At 34.7% G+C, this 19350-nt stretch overlaps 1 protein-coding gene and 1 long non-coding RNA gene across 15 annotated transcripts in view; one reads left to right on the plus strand and one right to left on the minus strand.

Annotated features, from left to right (window-relative positions):
* CEP85L (centrosomal protein 85 like) overlaps positions 1–19350 on the plus strand; it is a 239010-nt gene that overhangs the window by 205691 nt on the left and 13969 nt on the right. For all 12 annotated transcript variants that reach the window (XM_050786400.1, XM_050786407.1, XM_050786402.1 and 9 more), the window contains 5 exons: positions 1548–1727; positions 8283–8435; positions 10190–10344; positions 13710–13827; positions 14306–14356. In XM_050786400.1, the coding sequence (XP_050642357.1) occupies positions 1548–1727; positions 8283–8435; positions 10190–10344; positions 13710–13827; positions 14306–14356 (657 nt within the window). The remainder of the gene's footprint in view (positions 1–1547; positions 1728–8282; positions 8436–10189; positions 10345–13709; positions 13828–14305; positions 14357–19350) is intronic.
* Positions 1–19350, minus strand: part of LOC126952107 (uncharacterized) — a 63483-nt gene that overhangs the window by 37188 nt on the left and 6945 nt on the right. For all 3 annotated transcript variants that reach the window (XR_007724796.1, XR_007724795.1, XR_007724794.1), the window contains exon 2: positions 1526–1641. This is a non-coding gene — a long non-coding RNA (uncharacterized LOC126952107). The remainder of the gene's footprint in view (positions 1–1525; positions 1642–19350) is intronic.

The raw sequence follows: 19350 nt of genomic DNA on the forward strand, positions 1-19350 counted from the left end.
CTTGCTGAGAGTCTAGACACTAGACTGAATGCCGGGGAATATAGAGATTTACAAAGCCAAGTTCACAATTCCTGGAATTCTACAAGAAGGTTGCGACCTACATTTGTAAGTTTTCCCTTTTATTCCGCCCACTTGTAACCTATAAACATGACAAGATATTCTTTGTATATTCTTTTTAACCTTTTAAAAAATGTTCTTTCTAGAATGCCTGTTCCTTTTTCCATTCTTGCCAGAATCTCCCTATTTCTCAAAATTCGTCTCAAAAGCCACCTCTCCAGAAAAGCCTTTTCGTCATTCGCTCAATGTCTTCATGTATTCTACTTCCTCTCAATACTTTGTACTTAACATGGCCTTTATTTGGCTACCATATTCATTCTGTTCTATATTATAATCATCTAAAGGCTTCTCTTATGCCTCTGATTAAAATTTGAGTTTGTAAAGGGTGAGTCTGCCATCTTTGAAATAGCCTGGACCTGATAAATGCTATTTATGTAATGGTTGAATTGCATGCTTACCTTTTGGGAAAGTGTCAGTTCTTCAAGGCCTAGTTCAAGTTTACTTCTGTAACACCCTCCCTTAGCTACTGCACATGTAACTATCTTAGCACTTAGTTTCCATTGTCTTTTTTTTGGTCTTTTTGTGTGTGACACATTAAACTAGTGGGATCTTATTTTATTAACTGTAGAATCCCCAGCACCTAGCACAATGCCTAACGTATGTGCTTAGTAAATATTTTTTAAATAAATGGAAAAATAACCTCTTTTTTTGCTTTTGCAGTACCTTGTTGATATCTTTTACAGCACTTAACCACATGCTGAGTTGTTTGAAGGAATATTTATATTTCCTGCCTTCCTCTTCCAGATTTTAATCTACATGGAGGAGAGGGAATATTTTCCCTTTGAAAAGAATTTCCTTCAAAGCTTTGCCCATAGAAGCAATAATACATTTATTAATTCAACAATTATTTTGTGAGTGCTTATTTTGTGCCATTTTTTCTATGCAATAGGGAATATAAGAGGGACACTTTGAGATGGACGAGAATCCCCGATTCATGTATCTTTGTTTCTAGTTAGAGAAACATTCTATTTGTGCATATTGATTTTAGTATTAGCTGGAAATGATTACCTGTGAAGACATTTTTCTTTAGTTTTTATTTATTTACTTAGAACTTTCACTTTTATATGATTAATTTACATATAGTACTATTTACATGTTGAAGTATACTTTTAAGTCAAATAATAGCTGTTTTTCATGAAGTTTCTCCTATATCCTGGGAACCTTACATACTTTATCTTTCTTCAAAAAACGCTGCAAAGTAGACTTTATTGTTTCTGTTTTAGAGATGAGAAAACTGGGGTTTTGAGATGATAAATAATTTGCTTTAATTATGGTGCATAACTAGGAAGCAAGAGAGCTGGAATTTAAATCAAGGTGTGTCTGTTCATACAGCCTATATGTACTCCTTATATTATACTTCATTTCCAATTTCTTCACATTTGTTCAAGACAAACTTTTAAAGTCTTACCTCCTTTTTTCTTTCCTCACAGCCACAATATGAGAACACTTCACTCCAGACACCATTTTCAGAGGAATCAGTTTCCCATTCCCAACAAGGGGAATTTGAGCAAAAGCTTGCATCTACTGAGAAAGAAGTTTTACAGCTTAATGAGTTTCTCAAACAAAGACTAAGCCTATTTAGTGAAGAGAAGAAGAAACTGGAGGAAAAAGTAGGTATTTGTAATAAAAGTGAATTAGGTCAACATTTCATCAGCATATAATTATTTGTTTGTCATTTACCCTGTCAGGTGTCATACCAAGGTTATATATACACTTATGTGGAGGTGATTAATTTTGTAGTAACTTTTGAGAAGCCTTCTGCTATCTGCAGAAATCCAAGGATTTTCTTTGAGGATAGAAATGCTCTTGTATATCTTTATAACAAATAGTAAAATATTTTTAAAAATCAATTGTGTACACCAAATAACTGTTCTTTTCCTTATTAAATCTATGATTTCATTTTTTTTTTTTTTTTGGCATGTTGGGCATAAAGGGTTGGTAAATGAAGGTGGCTTATCTTTAATAGTCATGCAACTTAAGTTATTAAACTGAAGCCCTTGATTCAGAATAATAAGCTAAAAGCCAAATATACAGACAGGAACACTGTTTGATCTTTCTGCCTTTATTAAAAGTATTTTCACGTATTTTATCTTATTCCATTTTATTATCATTCATGATTAAGTAGGACATGTGCTAGCCCTAATTTATTGAAGAGGTACAGATCCATGAGCTGCATAGTGGCAGCAGTGGTTTTAGCCTTCTCTTTTAATCTACTCAGCTTAGTTTTGAGCCTCCCATTCAAGTGGTCATAGAGCAGATCACCATGATTTTCTTTTTTCTTGCTCATCAGTGCTTACTTTATTTTTTTCAATTTTAGTTCCATAGTTTTTGGGGAACAGGTGGTTAGTTACATGGATAAGTTCTTTAGTGTTTTTTTCTGAGATTTTGGTGTACCTGTCACCTACACATTGTACACTGTACCCAATGTATAGTCCTTTGTCTCTCACACCCCTTCCCGCCATGTTCCCAAAATCCATTATAGCATTGTTGTGCCTTTGCATCCTCATAGCTTAGCTCCCAGTTAAAAGTGAGAACATATGCTGTTTCGTTTTCCATTTCTGAGTTACTTCACTTAGAATAATAGTCTCCCACTCCATCCAGATTGCTATGAATGCCATTATTTTGTTCCGTTTTATGGCTGAGTAGTATTTCATGGTATACATACACAGACACACACACACACACACACGCGCGCGCACGCCACATTTTCTTTTTCAATTCATTGGTTAATAGGCTGATTCCACATTTTTGCAATTGCAAATTGTGCTGCTGTAAACATGTATGTGCAAGTGCTTTTATGTAATGACTTCTGTTCCTCTGGACAGATACCTAGTAGTGGGATTGCTGGATCAAATGGTAGTCTTACTTTTAGTTGTTTAAGGAGTCTCGACACTGTTTTCCCTTGTTGTTGTACTTGTTTACATTCTCACCAGCAGTGTAAAAACATTCCCTTCTATTTCATACCAACATCTATTTTTAAAAATTTTTAAATTATGACCATGCTTACAGGAGTAAGATGGTATCTCATTGTGATTTTAATTTGAATATCCCTGATAATTAGTCATGTTGAACATTTTTTCATATGTTTGTTGGTCATTTGTATATCTTCTTTGAGAATTATCTATTTATGCCCTTAGCCCGCTTTTTGATGGGGGATTATTTGTTTTTTCTTGCTGATTTGTTTGAGTTCCTTATAGATTCTGGATATTAGTCCTTTGTCGGATGCATAGTTTGTAATATTTTCTCCCACTTTATGGGTTGTCTGTTTACTCTGACGATTATTTCTTTTGCTGTGCAGAAGCCTTTCAGTTTAATGAGACCCCATCTACTTATTTTTATTTTTGTTGCATTTGCTTTTGGGTTCTTGGTTACAAACTCTTTGCCTAAGCCAGTGTCTAGAAGAGTCTTTTTGATGTTATATCCTCTAGAATTTTTATGGTTTCAGGTGTTAGGCTTATGTCTTTGGTCCATCTTGAGTTGATTTTCGTATAAAGTGAGAGATGAGGATCTAGCTTTATCCCAGCACCATTTGTTAATAGGGTGTCTTTTTCCCACTTTATGTTTTTGTTTGCTTTTTTTTTTTTTTTTAAGACGGAGTCTCGCTCTATCGCCCAGGTTGGAGTGCAGTGGCGCGATCTTGGCTCACTGCAATTCTCCTGCCTCAGCCTCCCGAGTAGCTGGAACTACAGGCGCCCACCACTGAGCCTGGCTAATTTTTTGTATTTTTAGTAGAGACAGAGTTTCACCGTGGTCTCGATCTCCTGACTTCATGATCCTCCCGCCTCGGCCTCCCAAAGTGCTGGGATTACAGGTGTGAGCCATCGCACCCGACCAATTTTTCCTCACTCTTTAAGTTGATACCTGTATATTATATAAAATAGCTATCACTTCCACTCCTCACAGACTAGCCTTAAACAGGGGAAGACCCTCACTAATCAGTGTTGCCGGAGAGGGGGGATTTTCATATCTTTGTACTAGTTTAACTCATTTTTTTTGTTGTTAGCATCCTTCAGGCTTCAGGGGAGTATTCTAGGTCCCATCGGTACTCAGACAAGCGAAATTTCAGCCAGTCCCTTGACCAGACTTCTGAAAAGTCAGATTGTTGGATGTTCTGTCCATTGCTTTCCCTGTACAGGGAGAAACTTGAATCTGTCTTCACTCATTGCTGTGTGCTGAGCTGGAGCTGTGAACTATGGAAACTGCTAGCCTAGACCATCATCTCTGATCTCAGTGATCCCAGGCAGCAAGAGTGTCGTGGTCCTATTAGTATTCCAAGACAGGCAAGGCAGAAGGCAGTCTTCTGAACAGCACCCAGAAAAGTTGGGATGTTGGATGTATGATCCAACTATTTTCTTTCCCAGCAGGTTTCCTTCTGATCATATGCTGTATTGGGGGTAGGATTATAGAAGGTGTCTTGCATTTCCTTAATTGCTTCAATGTGCCTGATTTTGCATTCACCCAGAGTACAATAGCTTCTTGACTAATTTTTGGATTTCTTAAAAAGGGAATTTGTCCATGTTGGGGGTTTTATTATTTTTTTAATTGAATCCACATGTTGGGGGGAAGGAGAGTCCAAGACTTGCTCTTCTGCCATCTTGCTGACAGTACTCCCCGGGTCTTTAAAAATATAAATCAAATTCTTCCCATGGCCTGAAATACATTTCCTAATTATATATCCGTAGGTTCTGCCAATCTTCCTCTGATAAACTGTGTATTGATACCCTGGGTGTTACAGTTGCTCATACAGCTCAGGCTTTGTTTCTGGTATCAGGATCTTTACACAGAGTGGCCTTTTGGCGTGGTAAATACGTGGCTGCTTTTTTTCTCCCACTTTCAAGTCATCTATTTATGTGTTCAAATCTAGCTTAATATTTTTCCCTTCTACTCCTCCTTTCATATGCTTATAGAATTTTATTCTTTTTTTTCCAGGGCTCAACCCAATTTGTATAATCCTTATTTTTTAAATTTCTCTCTAAGCTCCTTGAAGGCAGGGGGATTGTATTTGAATGTGTCACTGTGGCATATGTAGCACCATTCATGGTGCCTGGCATATTGAATGTATTCTGTCAGGTAATTTTTGCCAGGATGGAAGAGAAAACAGTAAGGTAGACTAGGGAAAAAACAATGAGAGAGAGATCAAAGTTGTCAGAGTGGGTGCCTAATGGAGCAAGTTCATAGGAGACATAGGGAAGGGTTGATAACAGATGCAAATATGGTAGAGTTACTCTTGGAAAAGAAGAGGAGTAGCTTCTGTGTGAGTGAGGCAATTAAGAATGGAAATGTATATACCAGAGAAACTTGAGTAGAGGGGATAAATGTAGAGGGCAGAGTTTGTGTCAGAGCATATGGAGATGACTTCAGTTCTTGAAGGGAGCGCATAGGTTAGTAAGAACAGGCTCCTTGGTAACAAATCAACTAAACAAACAGCACTTTGGGTCCACACAAGATTGGATCATATTGGTTTTTTTGGCATTTACTCTGTAATCCTTATCAAAGACAGATTCTATGACAGAAAAAACAATGTGGTAATAATAATAGAATTCTTTTGAGTTCTTTCTTTAAAGAGACAATAAAGAAAAGTAACCATTTGTGAACCTCTTATAAAACTTGTCCTTTCTGTTACCTTCTAGGAATGATATCAGTATTGCATCATTCCTCTTTGAAAAGAAAAGCTTAGCCTTGTATGAATAGAATAGAGAAGATTTACTAATGACACCTCATTTATCTGGAGGTGATTAATGCAGTTCAGACTTGAGTAACCTCTGTTTGTATGGAACAACACAAAACTTGGCAGTTCAAAAAAAATGAAACACCAAAAAACAAAACAGCGAGCTTGTCATCTGTGAGCAGGGCTGAAAAAAAACCCGAGACCCAGTGAATATGTATGATCAACATGTGACCAACAAATAACAGAGACAGTGTCCCGTAGGAGAGTGTTGGCAGCAATTTGTGATCAAGGGAAGCAAGCTTGACGTGACAGCAAAGAGAGTTGGCCAACCAAAAGAAAAAGAAGAAAAGTAGGACATCTTTGCACACAGACAGACCTATGCCAGTCACTGCTTTTTGAGGCATCATTTTGTCACATTTAATACATTTAGACAGTTGAGTCCAAGTTAGCATTAAGTAAACATAGGTTGCTTTATCATGTTTACCTCTGTAATGTACAGGGTCATTTGCTAAGGCTAGAGCAGGCTTGGTTGATGGGAAATCCAAGCACAGCTGGTTACTGAAATAAGAACCTGATAATGAGTCATAAGGAAGAACTGAAAGAAAGTTGATTTTCAGTCAGATGATCTAGATTCAAATTCGACTTCTGATTTTATGACTTGTTAAGTCACTAAAGATCTTTGGGCCTCACCTGTATTAAGGGAGTTGTATTATATGGTCACCACCAGTGCCAACAGTATGTAAGGTTTTCCATTCTGATAGATCACAGGGTAAACTGTCACACCAGCACATTTACCTTTAATCCTAAGAAAGCCTCAAGACATAATAGGATGTGTTTGTCTTACCAGTGTTGCTCCTTACCAAAGGTCATAAGTAGATGCTAACGTCACTGGTGAAATGAATAATTTTTCCACATGAAGTTTTAAAAATCGTTACACATTAGACCTGAAAGAAATTAGAAAATGCATGAAAGAAACTAGTTTCTTTCAAATTTTATTAAAGCTAAAGAACAAGTATTGGCTTTAATAAAATTTGAAAGAATAATCCATCTTACTGCTAATTATTGCCAGTTATTTTCCCAGTGAATATGGGAAAACACTGTAAAAATATTTTAGAACCCTGTAAGTTTGAAAAGAGGATTAAATGTTTGGAAGATTGGTAATTTAAGGTAAATAGGAGTAAATATGAAAGAGCTTTGGCTATGAGATATGAAATTTAAAGATTGCATATTTCATGGAATGGTAGGTAAAAAGTACCTGAAAATCTGACTTTCAGCCGGTATGAATTGGGATTTACTAGAATCATCATCATGTGTGTACATACCATGATATGTACACGTTATTAGTTGTACATACCAACTGAAATATGTGTTCAGTTACCATACTTTATCAATCCTAAAATGACATCAGTAGTAAGACACCTTTATTTTATGGTTTTTAGAAAGAAAATATGCTGCAAATTCAGTTATGACACAGTGCCTTAAACAGTAGTGTTGCTTGAGGTGTGGATTAGTTTCACTAGTCCATTATCTGCCCCTAAGTATTTGGTATATTCTTTCAGCTTTAGTTGCATTGTTTGGTGCATGATAAGCAATTTCTTTGCAAGTCTGTTAGTAATGAAATAGTTTTAGTTACTTGCAGTATCTTCCTCTCTTCGTTCACATAAAGCATTTGGGTATAGCTATGCAAAAACTAAGAAATCGGAGTCATTCCTTCAGAGATGAATACTTCACTGATTTCAAAGGCTTTTTTTCTGTGCCTGTCTGGGCACCCAGTAACATTGTTCCATACTAAATTGTAATGTAACATTGTTTAGGCATTTTAGACATCATTTAAACTCAACATATAGTTTGTACATATATATAACAATATTGAAATGACAAGGATATGAACAGCCTTGACCAAATTTGCACATGTGTAGGCAATAAAAACTACATCACTACTGCCCCCTGATTGATGGCAATTTATAGGATGCCATCCATGGTAAAAGCAAATACCCCCTAAACTCTTGATTTCAGTGACATAAATTTTTTTAGGTGTAAATCTTTTTTTGTTTTTTGTTTAAATTGAGACAAAGTCTTGCTCTGTCGCCCAGGCAGGAGTGCAGTGGCACAATCTCGGCTCACTGCAACCTCTGCCACCCTGGTTCAGGTGATTCTCATACCTCAGCCTTTCAAGTAGCTGGGACTACAGGCACGTGCCACCACGCCCAGCTCATTTTTTTGGTATTTTTTTAGTAGAGACAGGGTTTTGCCATGTTGGCCAGGCTGGTCAGCCCACTTTGGTTTCCCAAAGTGCTGGGATTACAGGCATGAGCCACCACACCTGGCAAGTGTAAATCTTAGAACGAAATAAGGTAAATCTTAATTGAGTTGCTAGTGGCCTTCGCTATAACCTGAAACTGTTGGTGAATTCAGCAGTGTCTAATAGTAAAGCGTTGGTTTTGCTACGTCTTTTAATGACTCAAAACTAATGAAGATTCGTAATTGTTTTCTTCAGCTTAAAACTAGAGATCGATACATTAGTAGTCTGAAAAAGAAATGCCAGAAGGAATCTGAACAAAATAAAGAAAAGCAGAGAAGAATCGAGACCTTGGAAAAGTATCTGGCTGATCTTCCAACTCTAGATGATGTACAGAGTCAGAGTCTACAGGTAACATGAAATAAAATGCTTATCTTTAAATGACATGAAAACATGTTAACTTGACTCTTTAGAAACTTGGCTAACTATAAATTAAATCCATGTGTTTAATTGCTGTTTTGGGGACTTAATTCTAATAAGAAACTTTGTTTATCTAAGCATGCATAAGTAGATATTTCTTGTCAGTTAATAAGTGATTACCTTCCTATTGATCCTGTGTTGTAACTCTGTTAACTACTGTAGAAGTTAGTTTCTAAACCAGTCTGCCAACCCCTACCCCATACACACACATGCACACACCCCCAGTTCTGGTGCTTTCCAACAGTTTCTAGGATTCACCAAGGCTCTACAAGACCTTTTGTTAAGTATCTTTCTAGATATTTATTTTCTTCATTCTTCTTAACCTTTATATATATATTTTTTTCTTACACCTTGACCTATGACCTCAATTCACTCCTCTGACTTCTACTTTTTTTTTTTTTCTTCTTAACAATACCTCAGAGTCTTTCTCCTAACTCAGGTGAGGCCCACTGTCTTGAAACCTTATTTATAAATCCACTAGATCTACTCTTCATTCTCTTCCCAGAGTTGTTCTAAGCCAGGGATTCTCAACCTCAGCACTATTGACATTTGGAGGCAGATAATTTTTTGTTACAGGGGTCTGCCTTGATCATTGAAGGGTGTACTTCTACATCCATATATCTGCCCTCTACCCACTAAGTGCCAGTAGCAGTGCTCCTTCTCCTTTATCCCAAACCCAAAATGTAAACGGATATTTCCAAATGTCCTCTGGGGGTAAAATTACCCTCACTCGAGAGTCATTAGTCTAATCTAAGGAGTGTCACTGTGCATCCTGTAAGACCTATGTTGCATTCTCTGTTTATTTTACATTAATTTATAATTTGTAAAAACTAAGATTAAAGTCAGGAAGGAACTTAAGGACTGCAGGAGGTTGCATGAGCAGGAACAGAGGGCAATGTGTATTAGAAAATATGTAAGAAAATACCTAACATCCATTGGGGTGGCAGTTAAGGGTCTTGAGCAGATATTTGTACACCCATGCTTATAAGATAATTATTCACAATAGGCAAAAGGTGGAAGCAGCCCAAGTGTCCATGACTAGATACATGGGTAAACTAAAGGTGGTATATACACACAGTGAAATACTGTTCGCCTTAACAAGGAGAGAAACTCTGACACATGCTATCATGTGGATTAACCTGGAGGATATTTTGCGAAGTGAAATAAGCTAGTCACAAAAAGACAAATACTGTATGATTCCACTTAATGAGATACCTTAAGAATTCAGTCACAGAGACAGAAAGTGGAAAGTTGGTTACCAGGGAATGGGGGGAGGGATAGATGGGGAGTTGTTTAATTGATACAGAGGTTCAATTATGCAAGATAAAGAGTTCTGGAGATTAGTTGCACAATGTGAATATACCTAACACAACTGCACTGTACACTTGAAAATTGTTAAGACAGTATAAAGTTGTATATTTATTACAATTAAAAGAAAAATAAGTTTAAAATTAACCTTTCTTAGTCTTCTACAAATTTCTAACCCCATTCTCTTCCTTGTAATTCCATTCTTGTAGGTGCCTTTCACACAGAGGAGATGGAGTGCTAATACTCTAGATAAAATGCAGTGTGATTTTTTTTTTTTTAGCTACAAGTCTGTCAATCCCTGCCAACACGGTAACAGTTTCTAATAGAAGCATATTTAATATTTCATGTGTAATGAACTGTAAAAAATTTCTCCTTAGCTGCAGATTCTGGAAGAAAAAAATAAGAATTTACAAGAGGCTTTGATAGATACAGAAAAAAAAATTGAAGAGATCAAAAAGCAGTGTCAAGATAAAGAGACACAGTTAATATGCCAGAAAAAGAAAGAAAAGGAGTTAGTAACTACTGTTCAGAGGTAAGAAAATTTTCTGAATCCTTTTATGTTATTTTATTCATATTTTTCATAAAACATTTTACTTAAACTAATTTATAAGTTATTTTACTCTCCTTAATTTAAAGATGTACTACAGGATGCTCATCCCTTTTCCAAACTGCTTGTGAGCAGGAATGTTTTAGATTTCAGATTTTTTTGGATTTTGGAATATTTGCCAAGTACTTACCCACTGAGCATCTCTAATCTGACAATCCAAAATCTGAAATGCTCCAATGACCATCTCCTTTGAGCATCATTTCCATGCTCAAAAAGTTTTGGATTTTGAAACATTTCAGATTTCAGGTTTTTGGATTAGGGAGTCTCAACAATATATTGGTATCTTGCCAAAAGTTTCTGTTGAAAATAGTAAAAATAAAAACTCATACAAATGAAGACTGAAAATATTAATACAAACCCTTTATCTAATGGCTTTATCAAAAAAAATAAGTAAAAATTGTAAACAACAAAAAAGGGGCCAGCAAAATACTCGAACTGCACTCCTTAATGGAATATATCAAATTGAAGTAATTGGCTCCTATTTCCCTTTACTGCAAGTAAAAGATACAGCAGTTTTGCCATCTATCTTCCAGATTTACTTACATATCTTGCCTCATGGGACTCAATTAATACAGTTGTAAGTACAATGAATACCATTTGCAAATTCAGTTTGTGTTTATTAAACGTGGAAATTAATATTGGATCCCTGAAAAACCTAAGGAAGTATTTTATATTTATAGATATGGATGTTCTGTTTTGCAAAACTTAAACCTTAATATTACCAACTATAAATAGATAAAACTATCCTGAAGAATAAAACAACAAAGGAACAGAAGCGAAATGCAAGAAATACAATCTTCATACTTACATCAATTTTACAATTAAATTTATTCTTAGCTTTTAAATAAAAATCCATCTGATTCCATGTTAATTTCATGTTAATATTGCTTTACTACTACTTTGAGTCTTAAATATGCCTTGTCCTACTTTTTTCTTTGGGTTTCAACGCCAAAAAATTTTTGATTTCTGGGACAATTCAGTTTGAATGAGAAAACATTTGTTTCTCATCATCTCAGCTCCCAAAACAAATCATATACCTTTAATTCTGCTTTTGTCTCCTATTTCTGCTGCTTGTTCTTAAATTTTCCTTTTTATAACTTTTCATCTTATGCCCTGTTCTTTAGTGTCAGAACAACTTTCTGATCTGCACTAATTCAACCATATAGCTTTTTCTTTCATCTTTACTGATAAAATGAAAAGAGACACTATATCTGATCTGTCATATAGAGCATTATAATTATACATTAAAGCTGTGTTGCTTTAGGAACAGAATTAGCCACACCTGAAAATAATTTGAGTGTTGCTTTGTTCTGTTGTGTGCTTTTAGATTGTATGCTTTTCTTTTATTTAGACTTTATCTTTTATTAGGTTTTGTGGAAACACTGAACCTTATATTCTTGTTTTGGAAAGATTAGTACGGTGCATTTCAGATAACATTTTCCACTTTTAAATTTCATCTTGATACTATCAGAGATGATACCATGTCCAAAAATTTCTCTTGGTTTCAAATAGATATAAAGGATCAAAGGGTTGAGGATGGTATCACAGTTTTTTCAGCTCTATAAGATAATATTCCTTGAGTTCCAAAGAACTTCAGATGTATATGTGACTGTGAATTATATAATTACATTTATCTGTTTTATATAATATTTCTAAGCTTCCTGTTCTATGAATACTTAAGAACATTTGCAATTTATACATTAAATAAGAAAAGCTTCCCATTAGACCTGAAAATTAAAGTGAAAAAGATGGGTGAGTTCCTTAGTAATGCAGTAGTAGGTACCACTTTAAGAGATACTTTACTTTTTGAATTAAACATGTTATATAACCTAAAAATGTATAAATGAAATAAAATTTATTGGGCATTTTTCCATGACAGTTCCTCTCTTCATAGCTGGCTCATTTTTTTATTTGAAAGACTTTAATATTTTAAATACATATTGTTTCTCATGAAATGTCTGGAAGTAGTGTCTTGACACTGAATTGGTAAAACAAAACAAACAAAAATCTCATTCTGAAATAGAAATAATTTGTTTTACACTTCAGACTGAAAAAAGCAAATAATTATGACAATGTATTACACAGCAGTACACTACATCGATAATAAATACAAATGTCTCTGGCGCCATTATTTGTAAACGTCTGAGGCCCTTATTGTACCATCTAGGACTGTCAGTTCTCTTTTCACAATCTGGATAGGGCATTTCTTCTGTTTTTGAAAGACAAAGCATAGAATAGCCATAATTCTTGAAAAAAAGAAAAATAATGAAAATATCAAAACCCAATTTATAAGAAGTCTTCCTTTTAGTACTCTGCAATGCTTGAGTATGACTCAAGCTAAAGTAGAGCTATTTCCGGTTTCTTGCTGCTATTATTTTGGTTTGGTTTTGGTAATTATTGTCTAATGATGTGACTTCTTTTAACCAAACATTACTATTCTTTCTTTCTAGCACCTTCCCCCTCTGCCCCTTTTGCCTTTTTATTTTGAATCTGCAGTCTTACTTTTGTTGTTTCCCCTTCTAAAATGCAACTGTGTTCCATGGATAGCATAAGAAAGTGTTCTGTCAAGTTATAATGAAGAAGAACTCATGAACACAGAGAAGGGAACAACAGACACTAGGGCCTACTTGAAGGTGGAGGGTGAAGGAGAGGAGCAGAAAAAATAACTTGGGTAGTAGGCTTAGTACCTGGGTGACAAAGTAATCTGTACAGCACACCTCCATGACACGAGTTTATCTGTGTAACAAACCAGCATGTGTACCCACAAACCTAAAGTAAAAGTAAAAAAAAAAAAAAAAAAAAAAAAAAAAAGGAAATGAAAGAGAAATGTAATTCTGATGGTTTAGGCAACAGCCATTCTTACAAGCAAACTCCTGCTGAGCTTAGAATAAAGGACAAAAGATGTGTATACATATTCTTAGGTTCTGTGCAACAGTCATCTTAATCAAGGAACTCTGCTTTTAGAGGAAAAGTAAAGAACACAAGTTAGACTTCAGAGCTCAGATTTGGGTAATGAAGAACTTCATCTGGGCCTAAGGATGTCACATACTGAGCAACTCTGGACTCTGGTCCCAAATTTGCCATTTCTGAAAAGATCAGCCTCTAGCTAACTATGTACCCTTCTTACTTGTATGAAATATAAGTAACACTTTTTCATATACTGTCTGTGGGTCTTGATTATTGGTTGATTAAAAAATACAGAACCTAAAAAGGACATCATTTATGTTGAAATCATTACCAATATCAGCAAATAGAGCTTATTTTCATCATATAATTGTCTTTTGAAATAGTTTGCAACAAAAAGTAGAAAGATGCCTTGAAGATGGAATCCGCCTTCCCATGTTAGATGCAAAACAGCTTCAGAATGAAAATGATAATCTCAGACAACAAAATGAGACTGCTAGTAAGGTCAGTAGATACCTTTGATCATAAACGTGAAATCTATACTAAGTGGATATGTGTGTATAGATACATAATTTATAGCTACTTTATGTGATTTATATTTTGTAAATATTTAATTGCTTATATAATTTGCAGTTTGAATGTCTTTGTTTGAAGGACCATAGCAATTCAAACAAAATTAAATAATTGAAATAAAAGTCAAAACAAAAGGATATCTTTTTCCTTCCTTAATTATTCAGTCTGTCTCAAAGTTATTCTTAAAAATTGTATAAATTTGAGAAAAGTTTTATCAAGAACTAGAGGAAGTCTTTTGTAGTTTTATACTTGTGTGATCCAAATCATAAGAATACTTTCAGTTTTTTAAAAAGACCCTTCTTAAAAATAAATTTATAAATTTCTGTGCTGTGTTTTCTTGAAATGTTGGTACTTTTAAGAAGCAATGTAAAAATTATTTGAATCAGATGTATTTATTTTTTTGTTTTAGATAATAGACAGCCAACAAGATGAGATTGACAGAATGATTTTAGAAATTCAGGTAAGGAATATTTTGTGCTTATTTTAATTTAGCTATATTCTGATATACTCTTAATGCTTATTTAACCTGCAGATATTAAAGCATGCATATATTGTATGGAAAGATAATATGTATAGCACTGAGGTAGAGTTGCAAATTCTTTAATATTAATCTTCCAGTTTTTGCTGTTTGGTAAATTAATCCTTCAAAAATTATAAAGATTCATCAGTGAACAAGTCACATGCCTGACCATTCTAGTGGGGTGAGTTGGAGAGAATACAAAACCAATATAATGAATGCCAGGTGCTATGAAAAAAATTGCTGTTAAAAATGTTATTTTAAAAAGTAGGCTAGAGAGTGCTACATTTAATAGAGTGGTCATGATGTTTTTCCTGAAGAGGCAATATTTGAGCAGGGATCTGAATGAAGACATCCAGGGCAAGAGCATTTCAAGCAAAGGGAGCAACAAATGCCCTTTATATACCTGGTATGCTCTAAGAACAGCACAGTCTGTTAGCCTGGAGTTCAGGAATTGTGAGGCCGTTATTCTAAGTGTGATGGGAAGCCATTGGACATCTTTTGCTGAAAAATGTTTAGCTCTATACCTCCTAATTTTACTGTTACTTCTTAAAATCAAAGTAAAAGTAGTAAATGATTTGCCATTATATACAGTCTTTGTCTTTTGGTTGTATTATTTATCAATAAATGTATGAGCCTGATGGATTGATTGACAGAGGTTATAAACTTTATTTTGTATTCCTATAGACATAACTTCAGTTGTTCCATAACCCATTAGAATCTCTAGATTGTTAGATTTCCTCAGCCATTGTTATGTGACTTATTCTGGACCATAATTCAAGAAATTTCTATTTTACTTGGGCAAATTTTCCGAGAAGTAAATCTAATACAAGTTATCTCAATCTAAATTAAGAATAATCAACACGTGAACTTTGGCATTGAAACTTTAATGATTTGTAAGATTTCATTTATCATATACTGTCACATTATAGGTGTTCAGTATATATTTGCATTCATTGAAATGTGTATTTTCTCCCCATTTGTGGAGACATCTTACTGCAATTTACTCTTACATGTTAACCAAGTCTGTAGTCACATGTAAATATGTCATGACCATACATAAATGAATACGTAGAAGAATATGCAATTATAGGCCTTACTGTTCTTTGTTATTAAAATGCTTCAGCAAACACAAACCTTTTATTTCTTCAAACTATGTAGAGAATTGAAATAAAATTAATGAAATGCATTTATTTCCAAATATTGGGGCCTAGACACTATAATCATTAATTCTGTTGTCCTTTGAATCAATGACTTTTTTGGATTTCTTTTCTTTTTTGTTCTTAGCATCTCATTTGCCCATTCTAACCATCAAGGTCTGCACATCTAGAGACAGAGATCTATAGATTTAGGTCACAGAGACAGACAATAAATGTTGATAGCTGGCCGAAATAGCTATATTTGTGAACGTGGTATTTGAATAGCAAAGCTGGAGATGAATATGACTCACATAATGAGAAAATTATTTACTAGTTTTAAACTCATGTTATTTTTTGGCCCCTTATCATTTAAAAAGACAGAAATTTTGTTTGTATTTGGTCGTTTTTGATGACCTTTCTCTAAAAGGTATATGCTCTATAAAAACCTGAAAATATTGCTTATTCTGAAAAGAGGAACACTAATTATTTCCCTAGCATTGGAGACACTGAAAAGAACACTTTGGGTTGAAAAAATATTCCTGTTGCTTTCTATTGTGGTTAATAGACATAATTAATGGGTGTATTATCAAACTGATATACCTAATAGAGCAACTCCCTTCACTTCCTACTTCTTTAAAGCTGTGTGATTTTTCCTTATCTGCTTACATAAAGAATGGCCAGCTTGTACCTATGTAGATTATGATGTCCTTTCCATATGCTATAGCTCTGTTTTTGAATTTCTTCAAATACCTTCGCCTATCTAAAATAACACAAAATACTATATAATTAACGATAGCAGAGAGCCTCCCAATTATTTTTAATTATGCATTTTGACTATCACTATAGTATTAATTTTATGTAAAAGCTCATTGTCGCTATAGTTTGGATATTCTTTCTTCCTCCACAGTGCTTGGATGTTTTTCCATTTTGGAGTATTCAGTAGGCAAAGATAACTTGGTACTGTTAGAATTTCATGTGTTACTGCCTCTTTATGTCTTTGCAAATTGTCGAGAACACCAAATTTGTTTGAAGTTCATTTGTCTTGATTTGGTGCACTGCATTTCCGTGGTAATAAGCAAGTTATTCATATAGTTTAAATTTACTCCCAAAAGGGAAAAATAAAATCCCAGGCTATGTACATTTTATGTCCAATTTATAGGAGATAAAAATAGGGCATTGTTTCATATTTAGATGCTGTGTTCAAAATACAGCTATAGTTTATTATTTTGCCACAAAAGTCAAATAAATACTTACCTGTTACAGGTCACTGGCACGTTTATTTATTCACAGCTTTCAAAGTTGGAGAGAAATCATTCCTCTACTAGTTATACTATATTTGTTGTTGAATATAGAAAAAGTAATACTTCATATAAAAGTATATGCTAATTTGGAAATTGAGTTTAGTGCTGTAAAAATACAGATTTATCTACTGTTTTGTTCAACTGTCTAGGTCATATTGTTAACTGGCATAAATACCTTGTTTACTCATTGACCTTTTAGAAGTGTTGCCCTTCGTTATATCCATAAAACTAGTAGAGCTAGCCTGGCTGCTTCTCCTATAGGTTTTTTCTTCTGTCGGTATACAGTATATAAAGACATTTTGCGGTAGAATGTTCCGTGTCAGTTCCATGAACATATGGCTACAGTCAGAATATGATTGAGTTCTTCATTGGGCATTACCTTCCTTCTTACTTATTTCTCAAAAGCACATTTCACATCCGTAAGCCTTTTTCAGTGAGCTGTTATTGTAATCTTTTGGCAGAGGACGTAGAGGTTTGTAATGTTTGCTTGTTTTCTCTGACATTAAAATATTTACTAATTGCAAGAACTTAGGCATTTAAATGGCGTATCTGAATTGACAGCTATCAATAGAAAATTATACTATGACAGAAGACAGAATAATACGTTAGAGGACATTTAAGACTGTTTACTCGGGCGTGGTTGGAACCACCAATCTCCAAACTGTGACAGTCTGTTCTATTTATAACACATCGAGATGTTCCCACAGCCTAAGAAAATTCTATTCCAATTTTTAGCAAATCTCTTAAATCCTTCATCTAGCAGTTTTTCTCAGTAGAAATAGTGGGAAAATGGATCATAAGTCAATAGAGTGTCTTATAGGTAGAACATAACTCTTTTAAATATTGATTGCTTTAATGTTTTCCCATTAACATTGTGTGATGTTTATCTCCTATTTTTTTGTTATCCGAATTGTGTTATGTCTTGAAATAAAGTACTTTTTCTAAAGTTTAATTTTGGAAGCATTTACTTCTGTAAAATTGCTTATGATGAGTGAAAAACTAAAAGTATTCTTATCAGAAGTTAATACTAAATTTTGAAAAACCTACCAGCCAAATAATGCCTTCTATGAAAAGTAGCTTAAAAAAAAAAACACTCACTGTAGTCTCTGTGCTGGTAAAGAGAACAGTCTTTACTGTTCATGTAGATCTGTTGTATGCATGTTATAGTTGCATAATTAAGATATGTCAGAAAAAATGTGTAAAAGGTGGATTTAACTTTTGAAAAATCAGTTATGTCAGAGTGGGGAGTTGTACGAGGGAAGACAGCTCACTTGAATCATGGAAGAATGTTCTTGGGCCTATTTGTGCTATGAGTAGTCACCAAATCTATATGGATATTCACATTATTTGTAATACTTTTTAAGATATGTATTTCTGGACCCTATTGTGAACCTAATGAATCAGTGTCTCTGGGATGAAGTTGAATTATGTATTATTAAGTTCCTCAGGCAGTCCCTAACTTTGCCATATGGTCTGGCAGTAGAACTAGAGCATTTAGGAAGTATTACAATCCTCAGCATGCTCAGTGGACCAAAGAGTGGGAACTGGAGAGAAAGACTGAGGTTTAAATTTAAAAAACAAGTTTAGTTTCTAAGATACTTAGGTGTCATCAAACACATTTAACGTATTTTGGTAGATCTCACTTATAAACCAGAAAATACATTTTTTCCAGAAGTTAGAAGACAAGGAACTCAAGCAGTAACAGTTTTAAGATACAAGTCACCTTCAATTTGTGTGCAATTCAATGCTTTTTAGTATATTCACAGATAAGTGGAACCAAGACCACAGTCAATTTTAGAACATTTTTATCATCTCAAATGGAAGCCTCATTTTTGTCACTTGCCTAAGCCCCCATCCACTTCTCCAGCCATCTCACCTCTGATCCACTTTCTGTCTCTATAAATATACCTATTTTAAACATTTCATACAAATGTATATATGGTCTTTTGTGACTCTTGACCATAACCAGCTGTTAGGCTCCACTAATTGTCAGCCAATCAGTCTGTTGTTTTCAACAATACCCTGTGGCATAAATTGCTTCGCAAACTGATCCATTCTAGCTCTTTTGAAGGGATAGTTCATTAGGTTAGTGTTTGAGATTTGTTCTGACCTCAGGAGTATTCTTCACAGCTATCTCTCTGTTTCTCCCTGGGAAAGTAGTTAGTCTATGGATTTAGCTTATAGGGCTAATGGGTCTAATAGTATCCTGCCAACTGCCTTTCACCACAACCTCCAATGTTTTTGAGTGCTCTAAGGCTTGAACGTCACACTGTTGCAAATGAAGTGAATTCCTATAGAGAGACATTTGGAACTCCTAGTTCTATGGCCTACTTTTCCTCAGGAAAGTCTCTTAAGCCAAGTTAATTGGTGTGGGGACAATGGCAAACTTCCGAATGGTATCCCCACTCTAGTAGCTGAAGACTCACTGGAGTGAGTTGGGGCAGCAGCTCTACGTCTTTTTGACTTGCCTCTCCTAGCATAGAACCAGTGCCCCACA

Source organism: Macaca thibetana, chromosome 4, assembly GCF_024542745.1.
Source record: "Macaca thibetana thibetana isolate TM-01 chromosome 4, ASM2454274v1, whole genome shotgun sequence".
In the NCBI taxonomy this organism is placed as follows: domain Eukaryota; kingdom Metazoa; phylum Chordata; class Mammalia; order Primates; family Cercopithecidae; genus Macaca; species Macaca thibetana.